The sequence below is a fragment of the Sphaeramia orbicularis genome, chromosome 20 (assembly GCF_902148855.1).
Source record: "Sphaeramia orbicularis chromosome 20, fSphaOr1.1, whole genome shotgun sequence".
NCBI lineage: Eukaryota > Metazoa > Chordata > Actinopteri > Kurtiformes > Apogonidae > Sphaeramia > Sphaeramia orbicularis.
The window spans coordinates 25,358,256-25,369,888 of NC_043976.1; the positions used below are offsets into that span (position 1 = coordinate 25,358,256).

Below are 11,633 nucleotides of genomic sequence, written 5' to 3' on the forward strand. Positions count from 1 at the left end.
CTGAAGGAAAGACACATTTTAAGGGTTGTTTAGGGTTATAATGGTCTGCCTCACTTATTTTGATTGCAGTATGTAACATAATACTTGGTATGCACTATTGTCCAAATTATGCTTCAGAGGGTTTGAAGTGAATTAATAAAACTAGAAAAATGGGGTAATCTAAACTTTTGACATATTAAACAATAAAACCTAAGAATAAGAATAAAACCTCTAAGAAGCAACAAAGTATGAATGATTGCGACCTTGTATCACTGTGCACATTTAGTACTTTTTTCATCCTTTAGAGTGCACTACCTGAAAAGAACATAAGGAGTACAAAGTGGTATTAATAGAGGGGATGCAAATCAAAATGCCATTTGGATGCAGACTAATGTCAGAGGAGGAAAAGTAGGATCACCACCTCCACCTGTGGGTAAGGCAGCCATATGAAAGATCACATTAACACTGCCTACACAATAGACCACTAATTAGAAACTGACGACCTAATCATTCACCACAAAAGCACCTACAGCTGGAAACACCCCTCTAGCAGGTAATCTGCACTCCAGACACACAGACGTAGATTAAAGATGAGAGTTACTTAAAACACATTTTTCCCACCAGAGAAAAAAACATAAAAGAGCAAGATGACTTTTAATTTTAGAAAGTGCTATAACATAATATTTTCTTATTTCCAAAATATGCACTATGAGCTCATTCAAACACTGAACAGTTAGTGGAAAACATTATTCCACATAACATTGATGCTTTAACAAAGTCTCTGATCAGTGTTTCAATCAGTTCAAGTTAAACATGTATTAAGACAAGTTAGATATTGCTAAAATCATCTCAAAACAGATATGTTATGAATGGCAAAAAATTCAATACACCTACTGTGTGAGCTGTTAAAGTCCTAGGTCTTATGAATTAAACTAATACACTACATTTGACAGCCTTACTCAATTATATTCCATTTTACTAAATTGTCACCCAGTGTCTGATTTGTGTGTTTTCTTTTTCATAAACATATTGCTATTAAAAAATAATACAGAAAAGGAAAAACAATGCATTAAATTCACTACAATGCAGGAATGTAGGCTATGTAGGCTACCTTGTCATCTAAAAAGGGCTGCAAGAAATCCAGTCAGCATCAGTATTTAGATATTTGGTAAACAGTATTTACTAGTAAGTTAAACAATAAGTTTGATAATGTGACAAACAAAACAAGTGGTGATATATGCAGACAAAATACAGTAAGATAAATACATGGCTGAATCATTATTACAGTTCTGTAACAGCAATGCCTTTTTCTCTTATTAAAACAACTCTCCTAACACTATGGTTAATTTCACCCTGACTGCACTATGCAGTCAGGTCAGATTTACTGATCTTCATTTTTAGAAAATGTTGCTTGTATCAGATTCCAGTGTGAAATGGTCACGGTACTGAACTCAGTCATATGAGTAAAAGCAGATACTTTATATCATTTTGATCATTAAAAAGTATAAATACACACTTTGCAAGCAAAAATACTGTATTAAAAACCTTCAAACAAATCATGTCAGTGTCTTATCTGATCTTATTTATCTATTATTAGCCAAATGTGTGAAAAGTCAAAGCACTCATTGTGCCTCTCAGTGTTTTACTATTATAGATGACGATTAAAGGATTAGATTCCATGTGATTTGAGTCATGAGACAAACAGATCTAAGCCACATAAAAGACCAGATGTGGGACACTTTGGCCTGTGTCTGCATCTTCAAAGGTCTCCCCTGCAGTGTTCTGAACAAATACCAATGCTAATGCGCTCCACAGTGATTTGTCTGAACCTCAGATACACCTATACAGTCAATCCAGATAAGTTATGGCTCATACAACATCACTCAATGACACCCTAGAAGTGTAAATGCACCCATTAGGCCCCACGTCTTCCCACTGCCTGAAGCATTAGCATGTCAATGCAGCCAAGGAACAGGAATACAAACAACAACTCGTACTATCACTGTTCTTATACTGACTGAAATCAAACCAAGCTCCAACAGAGGGTGCCTGAACAGAAATATGTTACCAGGACCCAAAACCCTAACTATCCCATTGCAATGTGTTACAAAACAATGGCAACCCTAACCCAGACACTTGAACAACAGGCGTCCCCCACTATCATCTAAGTGACTGAAACAAAACAAAACAAAAAACGTTCGCACAGTACTCACGCAATGATACTGTGGCATATTTGTTGCATTGCACTGTGGGGACTGGACCTTTTTCTCATTGTGTTCTGCTTTATGTGCAGGGGTTCAAGGGGGTTTTGTGTTCATGTTTATTTCAGTTGAGTGTGTTTTACAATGTTTATTGGCCTTTCTATGTTTATTTTTATTAATGTGACACCATAAGTCAAACCTGTAAGCCAACAATGCCTTACATGTTTGTCGCTGTCAAACCTTTGTTTATGAGCTAATAATGTAGCCCTCACTTCACACATAATGAAGACACTTGAAAGGCTGGTCCTCTCCTGTCTAAGTCCCAGTGTGAGGGTGCACATGGATCCTCTACAGTTTGCATACCAGCGTAACATCGCTGTGGATGATGCTCTCATCCACATGTTACAGAGGGCCCAGGCACACCTGGACACCTCGGATGCAACTGTGAGGATCATGTTTTTTGACTTTTCAAGTGCCTTCAACACAATCCAGCCGGGGCTGCTTGGTGTGAAGCTGAGAGAGATGCAGGTGGAATCATGGATGGTCTCCTGGATCATGGACCTGACCTGCAGACCACAGTATGTGAGACTGCAGAACTGTGTCTCAGGAAAGGTCCTGTGCAACACTGGAGCACCACAAGGAACTGTTCTGTCCCCCTTCCTTTTCACTCTGTTCACATCAGACTTCCAATACAACTCAGACAGCTGCTTTCTTCAGAAATTTTCTGACGACTCAGCAGTTGTCGGTTGTATCAGAGGAGAGGAGGAGGGGGAGTACAGGGGCCTGGTGAAGGACTTTGTGGACTGGTGTGACCTCAACCACCTCCAACTGAACATTTCCAAGACCAAGGAAATGGTTTTGGACTTTAGGAGGAAGAGGTCCAGACTGGTGCCAGTCACCATTCATGACACAGAGGTTGAAGCTGTCTCCAGTTACAGGTACCTTGGAGTCCAACTGGACAACAAGTTGGACTGGTCCTGTCATATGGAGACTCTGCACAAGAAGGGGCAAAGTAGACTTTATTTCCTATGGAGATTAAAGTCTTTCAATATCTCCAAGCCTCTTCTGTGCAGCTTCTACCAGACTGTGGTGGCTGGTGCCCTTTTTTTTGGTGTGGTGTGTTGGGGAGAGGGAGCTCGCATTTCTGACAGAAACAGACTGAACAAACTCATTAAAAAAGCGAGCTCCATCACTGGGACTGGACTGGAAACAGTTCAGCAAGTGGCTGGGGTGAGAATGCTCAGGAAACTGGACTCTATTTTGAAGAACGCATCTCACCCACTGCACCATCTTGAGGTGTTCAGAGAGAGCACCTTCAGCCACAGACTGATCCCCCCTCGGTCCAAGACTGAACGCAGTAGGAGGTCCTTCCTGCCTGCTGCTATTAGACTTTTTAATATCGCTGTGTGATAAATTATTGTATGCTGTGCATACTTAGGTGTGTTAGGTGTTTTAGGTTATTGTATTATATACATTACTTGTATTGTACATATATATATATATATATATATATATATATATATATATATATATATATATATATATATATATATATATATTTATTAATTAATTAATTAATTAATTTATTTATTTTTATTCTGTTTATTATTTATTTGTTCCATTGATGGCTGTTTGTGGGATGTTCACGCGATGGGTCAGAGTGTTTTTCTTCTTGTACTGCTGCTGTTGTAACAAAGCAATTTCCTGCAAAGGATCAATAAAGTATCTATCTATCTATCTATCTATCTATCTATCTATCTATCTATCTATCTATCTATCTATCTATCTATCTATCTATCTATCTATCTATCTATCTATCTATCTATCTATCTATCTATCTATCTATCTATCTATCTAATCTAAGCCAGTGTTTTTCAACCTTGGGGTCGTGACTCAAGTGGAGTCATCTGAAATTCAAATGGGGTCGCTTGAAATTTCTAATAATTGATAAAAAAAATTTAAAATTACATATTAAAAATATATGGTGAGTTGAGAGAGACAATACATAAAGGACATGACAAACTCTGAAGCTGAAACTGAAGCACTGTGGTACTATTTATCTTTCAAATGTTCGTTGTGGTCAGTTTAAGATGCTGCAGCTCTTTCATAATTCATAGCATGAGTTATTGTTTGTTCAGTATTAATTTGCAGCCTTGTAAATACAAGGTCGACTGACTGTACAAATTGACCAAGGAAAGTTAAATTCTCACTTTTTGCAGTAATCTGCACCTGACTTTTCTGCCTCCGTCCATAATAATATATATTATATAACCTAAATATCGTCTAAAATTAACGTTTATTAGCAACATAGTATAGCAAACTATTACATGATCAAAAACAAATTAATTTTAGCCGAAAACTGTCTGAGGTTGCCTGAAATGTGTGATGTTAAAATGAGGTCATGAGCCAAAAAAGGTTGGGAACCACTGATCTAAGCTTTAAACTTGCAAAGAAAAAGCACTTCCAGTGTCTCTCTGAAATTACAAAGCAAACTTCTTACCTTCAAACTACTAGCGCTACAATGTTACCTTTAATCTGTCAAAATTCCCTCAGGGGTCACATCAGAGGGATTCTGGAAATCATCTCATGATCCCATGATGATGTTCTATAACCCCCCCTAGGGGTTGCATCCCCCCATTTAGGAACCCCTAAATTAGAATATCCCATCAACATCACAGATGTACGCACCCTGCTCTGCATAATGGAAATGCAAATGCACCATCAAGATTACAGTTTTCACACCTCACCCTAACTGACCATTACCATGTCAATATATCCAAGAAAGGAGAACACAAACAACCAGCAAGATGGTAACACGTAGCCTAATCTGTTTCATCTTTATGAAAAGGCTTAGTTAGTCTTAACTTCAACTGTAACAAAACACAATCATAATTCAGTTATCTACTTCATCTTTATGAATATGGCCAATGGACATCAGCAAAATTTGTATCAACATGTTCAACACAAATGTGACTGTAAATTACATCTCTTTCTTATGGTGTAACACGCTCAAATGAAAAAAAAAAGATGTTTCAAGCCCATTCATGAGTAATACATTAAAAATAAAAAAAAAAAGCCACAGTCTTATGTGACCATAAAGCAGTATATAAAGCTTATTCACAATATCTTAATGTCTGTGTAAGTTCTCATTTGCCCAGGTCATCATTTGGTGGTTCTTCTAGGTTCAACTGGACTTGTTTAGCTCTTTTGAAAATGTTTTGTCTCTCATCCAAGAGAGTTCTTCAGTCCTGAAGAAGAATCACCAAGAAAAAGTATCTTAATGTGTCTACATCTGAATAGCTTAATTTAGTTATTTCCAAATGTTCAAAGTTCAGCTTTTTATATGGTTTTATATTAAATGGAGAACAGAAAATTGTGTATTACACAAAAGTGTTTCTTTAGATTTTTCCTTCCCTCTATAGCAGGGGTCACCAACTATGGTCCTCCAGATCTACTATCCTGCATGTTTTAGATGTTTCCCTCTTTCAGCACACCTGATGATCCTTATCAGGCTTTTGCAGAGCTTGATGCTAGGCTTATCATTTGAATCAGGTGTGTTGGAAGAGGGATACATCTAAAACATGCAGGATAGTAGATCTCAAGGACCAGGGTTGGTGACCCCTGCTCAATAGGAATGTTTATTATAGCAAAAGAAATGAAGGCAGAGAAAAAAAATTACAAGAACAAATCATTGTGTTGTCCTGTTAGACATTATTTTGGGCCTTATTTTTACTTTGTTTTTCATGTTCTAGAGGCACTTTGGGTTTTATTTCAAAACCACACAAAACTACACCACACTAAACTGACAATATAGGTTGGGGAAAAAATTGTCATTTCTTTTAGATGTAGCTAAAACATTTAGTCAACTCTTGATTCAGTTTACACCCTTAGACCTATGAAGAAAAATGCACACTTTCCCTGTTAATAAACAAAATCAGTAACTAAATCACTTGTTTTGGACTCATTTAAGACTTGGGAGTAGGATTCTCCGAGTCACTCTGAAGAGTCCAGTTAGAGCATCCCCTGTGTCGTCCATGGGTTTTACCACATCAGAGAGGGACGCGTCCTGAAAATGCTCATGCTCCCATTAGACTTAAAATTCTCGCATATTAACTTAACTCAACTGTTATCACATCAATGCAGCCAAGGAAGGAAAACACAAACAACAAACGAGGTGGTAACACGTAGCCTAATCTGATTCATCTTTATGAAAAGGTTTAGTTGATCTTGAGTGTAACTCTGACAAAGCATAATCATACTTTTGAAGTCAGATGTGACAATACCTGATGAACCTTCTGTCAGCTTGCACCAACATTACATTACATAATTCTAATTGTAGGTATCAGATATGAGTTATGATGTCAAAACTGGATACCGGTAACCCTCTGCATTTTGGCTCCAGGGTTGAAATTTTCTCCCACTTTGTTGGTATTTCAGCATTCCTTTCTTTCAATATTCTGATTGTTCATAAATGTCACACAGCCAAAATGTCTGATGCATTTTAAACTCAGCACATCGTTCATTACTTCATGTCGTGATGATAACTAACTCATCCTTTGGTTTATCCATGATGTGATAAACTTAAATAATAGCCTCAGACTCCTTTTGGACATAGCCTAAGTAAATGTGTGAGGTAAGATTCTTCAAGTCACTGTGAAGAGTAGAGTTAGTGCATTCTTTGTGCCATTCATTGCTCGTCCAACATCAGAGAAAGCAGTGCCCTATTCAGCATCCTGAAAATGCAAATGTTCCCATTAGACTTAAAGAAAGTTCTCACATCTCACCCTAACTGATCTATTACCACATCAATACAACTGATGCAGGGGAACACAAACAGGCAGTGATATGCCAACACGTAGCTTAATCTACTTCATCTTTATGAAAAGAAAAGCAAATGGACATTAGAGTGAGGTCTGTATCAACCGTTCCCCACAAACTGTAAACTAGGTGTCCGAATCTGTACTTAGTGTAGGCTCAAATAAACAAATGCAGTTACTCTGTATAATCTGAACATGTAATTAAATGTTAGAAAAATGCCTGTGAGGGGATCTGACACAGTTAAAAACACAATTAACATCAGGTACTAATAAAACATTATATGATGCTTATGTGCAGCAGTTTTCATTATATGTACAACTTTGGAAATGAGACATATGTTATATATGAGACACATCAAACCATCAAGGTTTTGCTGTGTGCAAATGAGAATCACAAATGTTGCAAAACACAAATGAAATATTTAAAATAAGATATATTTAAGTTAAAAACAGTGAAATATCTTCAATTTAACTGTAATCTTTTACATTTACAATATATTCTGATATTTTGCATGACATTATGAATATCTGGATTTCTCATTTTGATTTTGGAGACCACTGGAGATATGCGTTATCTTTACCTTGGATACCAAAAATGTAGGCTAATTGTTTATGTCTGAAGTTCACATGTACAGCAATGGTAGAAATGCAATCATCTGAAAAATTAATTTGAAGTAACTATGTAGAAACCAGAGCAGATTTGTGCACAGAAATCACCTTGGAAAACATTTCCTAAAACTCAAACTGAGGTTAGAACATTTCGTTCATGCATTTGAGATATGAAGGCTATACGGCAGAGTATCATACAAGCCTACTGAAGAGCTGATTTTTTTTTTCTGTTTCTATAGATTCTATGTAATGAATCTCCAGTCAATGCCGTAAAACTACAAAAAGACACTTAAATGAGATGTAGATCTCAAAACAAAACTTCTTTCTCTATTTGTTGCAACTAATACTGAACTGAAAATAAAGACTAAATAAAAATAAATAAATACTCATACCTATAATCTATGACAAAAGATTTTTGTGAAAATAGTTTTAGTGTACATATATTGTTTTGTTTTTGGGGTTTTCTGCATAAATTTTGAAAGAAAAGGATTTACTTGGGCAGCCAATCAAATGCCTCTATCTTTACCTGTAGGAGGTGGCTCACGACGATTAGCTTAGTCAAGCTCCTCCCACTCCCATGTCCACACCCACACACGTCCTTATAACCAGCCTGTGGACAGCGGCTCAGCGTTTGCGTGTTACTGGTCCCGAAGTGGGTATTTCAATACAGTTTTTTGTTTTTTTTACTTTTTGTTGTAAGGCTGGATTTTTAGCTTAAGGCAGTAGCTGAGTTTCTCTCAGTTATTTTGCAGTTTTAATATTTTCGCCTCTATGCCCTAAACTGCCGACAATGGCAGACTGGAAGACACAGATAAGTTACAATTATAACCAGTCTTACGCCTATGCTTATGGGCTCATGTACCCACCCGGGCCGGAGCAGACCAACGGGAATCTGACTGGCTGGACCAACGGCGGACTCACCGATTTAAACAGCTTTAACGCGGGGGTGAACCAGGCCTACTATGCCACCCCTGCCAGGACCCAGGAGGAGACCCCACCTGAGAGCCCAGAAGAGGCATCCTTCAACGGCCTCTACCCAAATTCCGGGCTAGTCTACTTCGGGGACACCCAGACAAGCCGCTTGCTCCTGACTGGACCGCCCCGGGATTCCTATGAAGTACATGAAAATGAGGGCAGACGGGCCGGCAGCGATACCGCCAGCGACAACTCTGAGCATGCCTCCCCATCCCCTGGTATGTATGCTAAAGCTAATGCTGATACACAGGTAGCGCTGAGTAATCATTTACTGAACTGTTTGTCAATACTTACACCACGGCTTCTTAATTCGAGAAAGTCCTCCAAAATGTGTGAAGTCCATTTTGGATCCATTGCTAGCTCCATTTTTGGGTTCAAGTGTTTTTCAAATTGTCCCGCCGCTGACTTTGGTAAAGTTAAAATGGCGACATCTCGCGATAAAATTAGGGAACAACGCACACGTTTTCTTTCATTCTATTGTTACCTCCGCCAAGGAGGTTATGTTTTTGCCAGGGTTTGTTTGTTTGTCTGTCCGTTAGTGTGCAACATAACTCAAAAAGTTATGGACAGATTTGGATGAAATTTTCAGGGTTTGTTGGAAATGGGATAAGGAAGAAATGATTAAATTTCGGTGGTGATCGGGGGTGGGGGGGGCACTGATCAGCCTTGGCGGAGGTCTGCGCTCTCCGAGTGCTTCTAGTTTTGGTCAGATTTCAATTCGTAAATCCCAGCTATGGGTTTTCTGTCCACATTTGTGGACAAGAGTTTCACAACTTCATACAAAAAAAGAAAGAAAAGAAAACTGTCCACCACAAAGGACATTCCATAAAAAATTTTAAAAACTGCATCTGAAAAAAACTGTTGCATCATTATGTTTCCAATATAGGCACTTATTTAATAAAAAACAAAAAAAGCTTGTACTTTGCTGACATTTCCTGGGTCTCAGGAGGTTAAGTACTAAGGAGAAACTCTCATCATTATACCATGAACTTTATTATTTTTCATTCATTTCATTGTGAAATAAACGAAACTTGACAAATATTTAAAAAAGTGATTTGTTTCACAAAAAAAAAAAAAAGATTTGGTCATTAAATTAATGGAGTCAATAATGGAAACTAAATTTAATATAACAGCTTCCTAAGGTAATATGGTGTATATATGATGATGTAAGCTGTCATTGTGGTGTTGCACTAACACTCCAATTTGCTATAAAAACAGACATGTCCTTTTCCCCCTCTGAATTAGACTCATGGAGCTCTGGAAGTGGAAGCAGCCAAGAAAGCAGTCTTCCTCACGCGGATCCTGCTACTTGGGTGACAAAAAACCTTAATGATGAGGCCGACCCTGCGATGTGGGTGAAGAAGGAAATCAAAAGTGAGGTGGACAACAGGAGTCCTGATGCCACTGTGGAAGTTTCAAGCTCTCTCAAGAAAGATCCTCAGACCTTTGCTGCAATGGGGAATGAAACTGCTGATACCACTACATCTTCTCCACAAGCATCCATGACAGCCCAAAAGAATCCAAACTCTAATCCCAAAGGAAAGGTTCGGGTTGCTTTCACTGAGAGTCAAATGGATGTACTTCATACACGCTTCAATGTGCAGAGGTACCTCACCCCTGCTGAAATGAAGCAGCTAGCAGAGGTCACAGGGCTGACCTACAAGCAGGTGAGTAGAGAAAGTAGAGAAAGAACATACATAGTGTTATGAGTTATGCAACTCAATTCAAACTGTTTTGCAGGTGAAGACTTGGTTTCAGAATCGCAGGATGAAACTGAGGAGACACCAGAAAGACAAAAATTGGGTGTCTGAACGCTACGCTGTTCACAAGAGTGGCCCAGTTGGAGGACCAGTCTTCCCCAACTACTCCTCACACATCCAACCAGTAAGTACCCCGCCTCTTCTCTTCTCTAATATAGGCATTTTGTACAGTTGTGTTATTGTCCAGCTCAGGATTTCTGCTTGCTTGTAGCAGAAACGGCAGTTAGGACATAGAAAAATACGTCCATCATGGAGGCCTAAACATAGTCTAGTTATGGCCTTAAAGGCAAGACGAAACACAACCAGCCTTTGACTGATATTGCAGAGTATAAATCTGACATGAAGCATCACTTGTTTGTGTTTCAGTATCCGGGAGAAGCCAGGCCCCCGGTCAACCAGCACATGATGGAGGCGGCCTTTAAGAATCCTCCCCCAAACCTGGCCTTCTACCTGGCTGCTGTGGGCAGTGCTCCTGGATCTGCTGGCTACTCCTCATGGTCTCCTGGGACCCCTCAGACTACATTTCCCAACAGTCCTCAGACACCCAGCTGGCCTGTGCCTGCAGTCGTTGGTCCCTATGAATATCCTCCCAGTGCATTCAACCCAGTCATCGTTAACACCACCAGCCAAGATACCAGCTTCAGCAAGGATCAGGAGCAAATCAACCGTAGCCCCCTTGGTGCTGCCACAGAGCATAACGTCACTCATAACAACTAATATGCAGCTTTACTTTTATGAAAATGTCAACTAACAACTATGCATTTTTAGTCTAGAGACAAGTTTTCTAATTGCAGTTTGTAAATACTTAAGCCTCTTATCTGGGTGGGTGTACATACACATTGTTTTTACCAGTGTTCCGGTCTTTTTATCATGACGTTTTATTTTTATATGCGACTATTTAATGTATGTTTACATGTTCCTGCGCTTGCAACATGGATCCGATTTGAGAGGATTCTTTAACTTTTTTTTTTTCTAGGGGAAAGTTAGATTAACAAAAAAAAATAAAAAATCAAATAAATTGTGCACACTTTTTTCTATAAATGATTTCACTGCCAAATTGAAATATTGTCTGTATTTCACTAATTGTCATTACAAAACATGGAAAAACTTGAAACTTGTCTTTTTTTTTTTACACTACACACCATTCTGCATGAGTTTCTTCAGGTTTCAACAAGTTAAAGAAAGACTTAACTGATAGCCCTATGCAAGTACAGAAAATATTAGGTTACTGCAGTGTTTCAGTTTAAAGATTTGATCTCCAACTCATTTAAACAATTTTAAGTCTCAAAATT

The 11,633-nt window shown here is 38.4% G+C and overlaps 1 protein-coding gene across 1 annotated transcript; it reads left to right on the forward strand.

Annotated features, from left to right (window-relative positions):
- The first annotated feature begins 8,396 nt into the window (after positions 1-8,396).
- nanog (nanog homeobox) lies at positions 8,397-11,058 on the forward strand. Its single transcript, XM_030123945.1, has 4 exons — positions 8,397-8,799; positions 9,827-10,248; positions 10,322-10,465; positions 10,708-11,058. The coding sequence occupies exons 1-4, from the start codon at positions 8,397-8,399 to the stop codon at positions 11,056-11,058; spliced, it is 1,320 nt and encodes a 439-aa protein (XP_029979805.1).
- Positions 11,059-11,633: the final 575 nt, after the last annotated feature.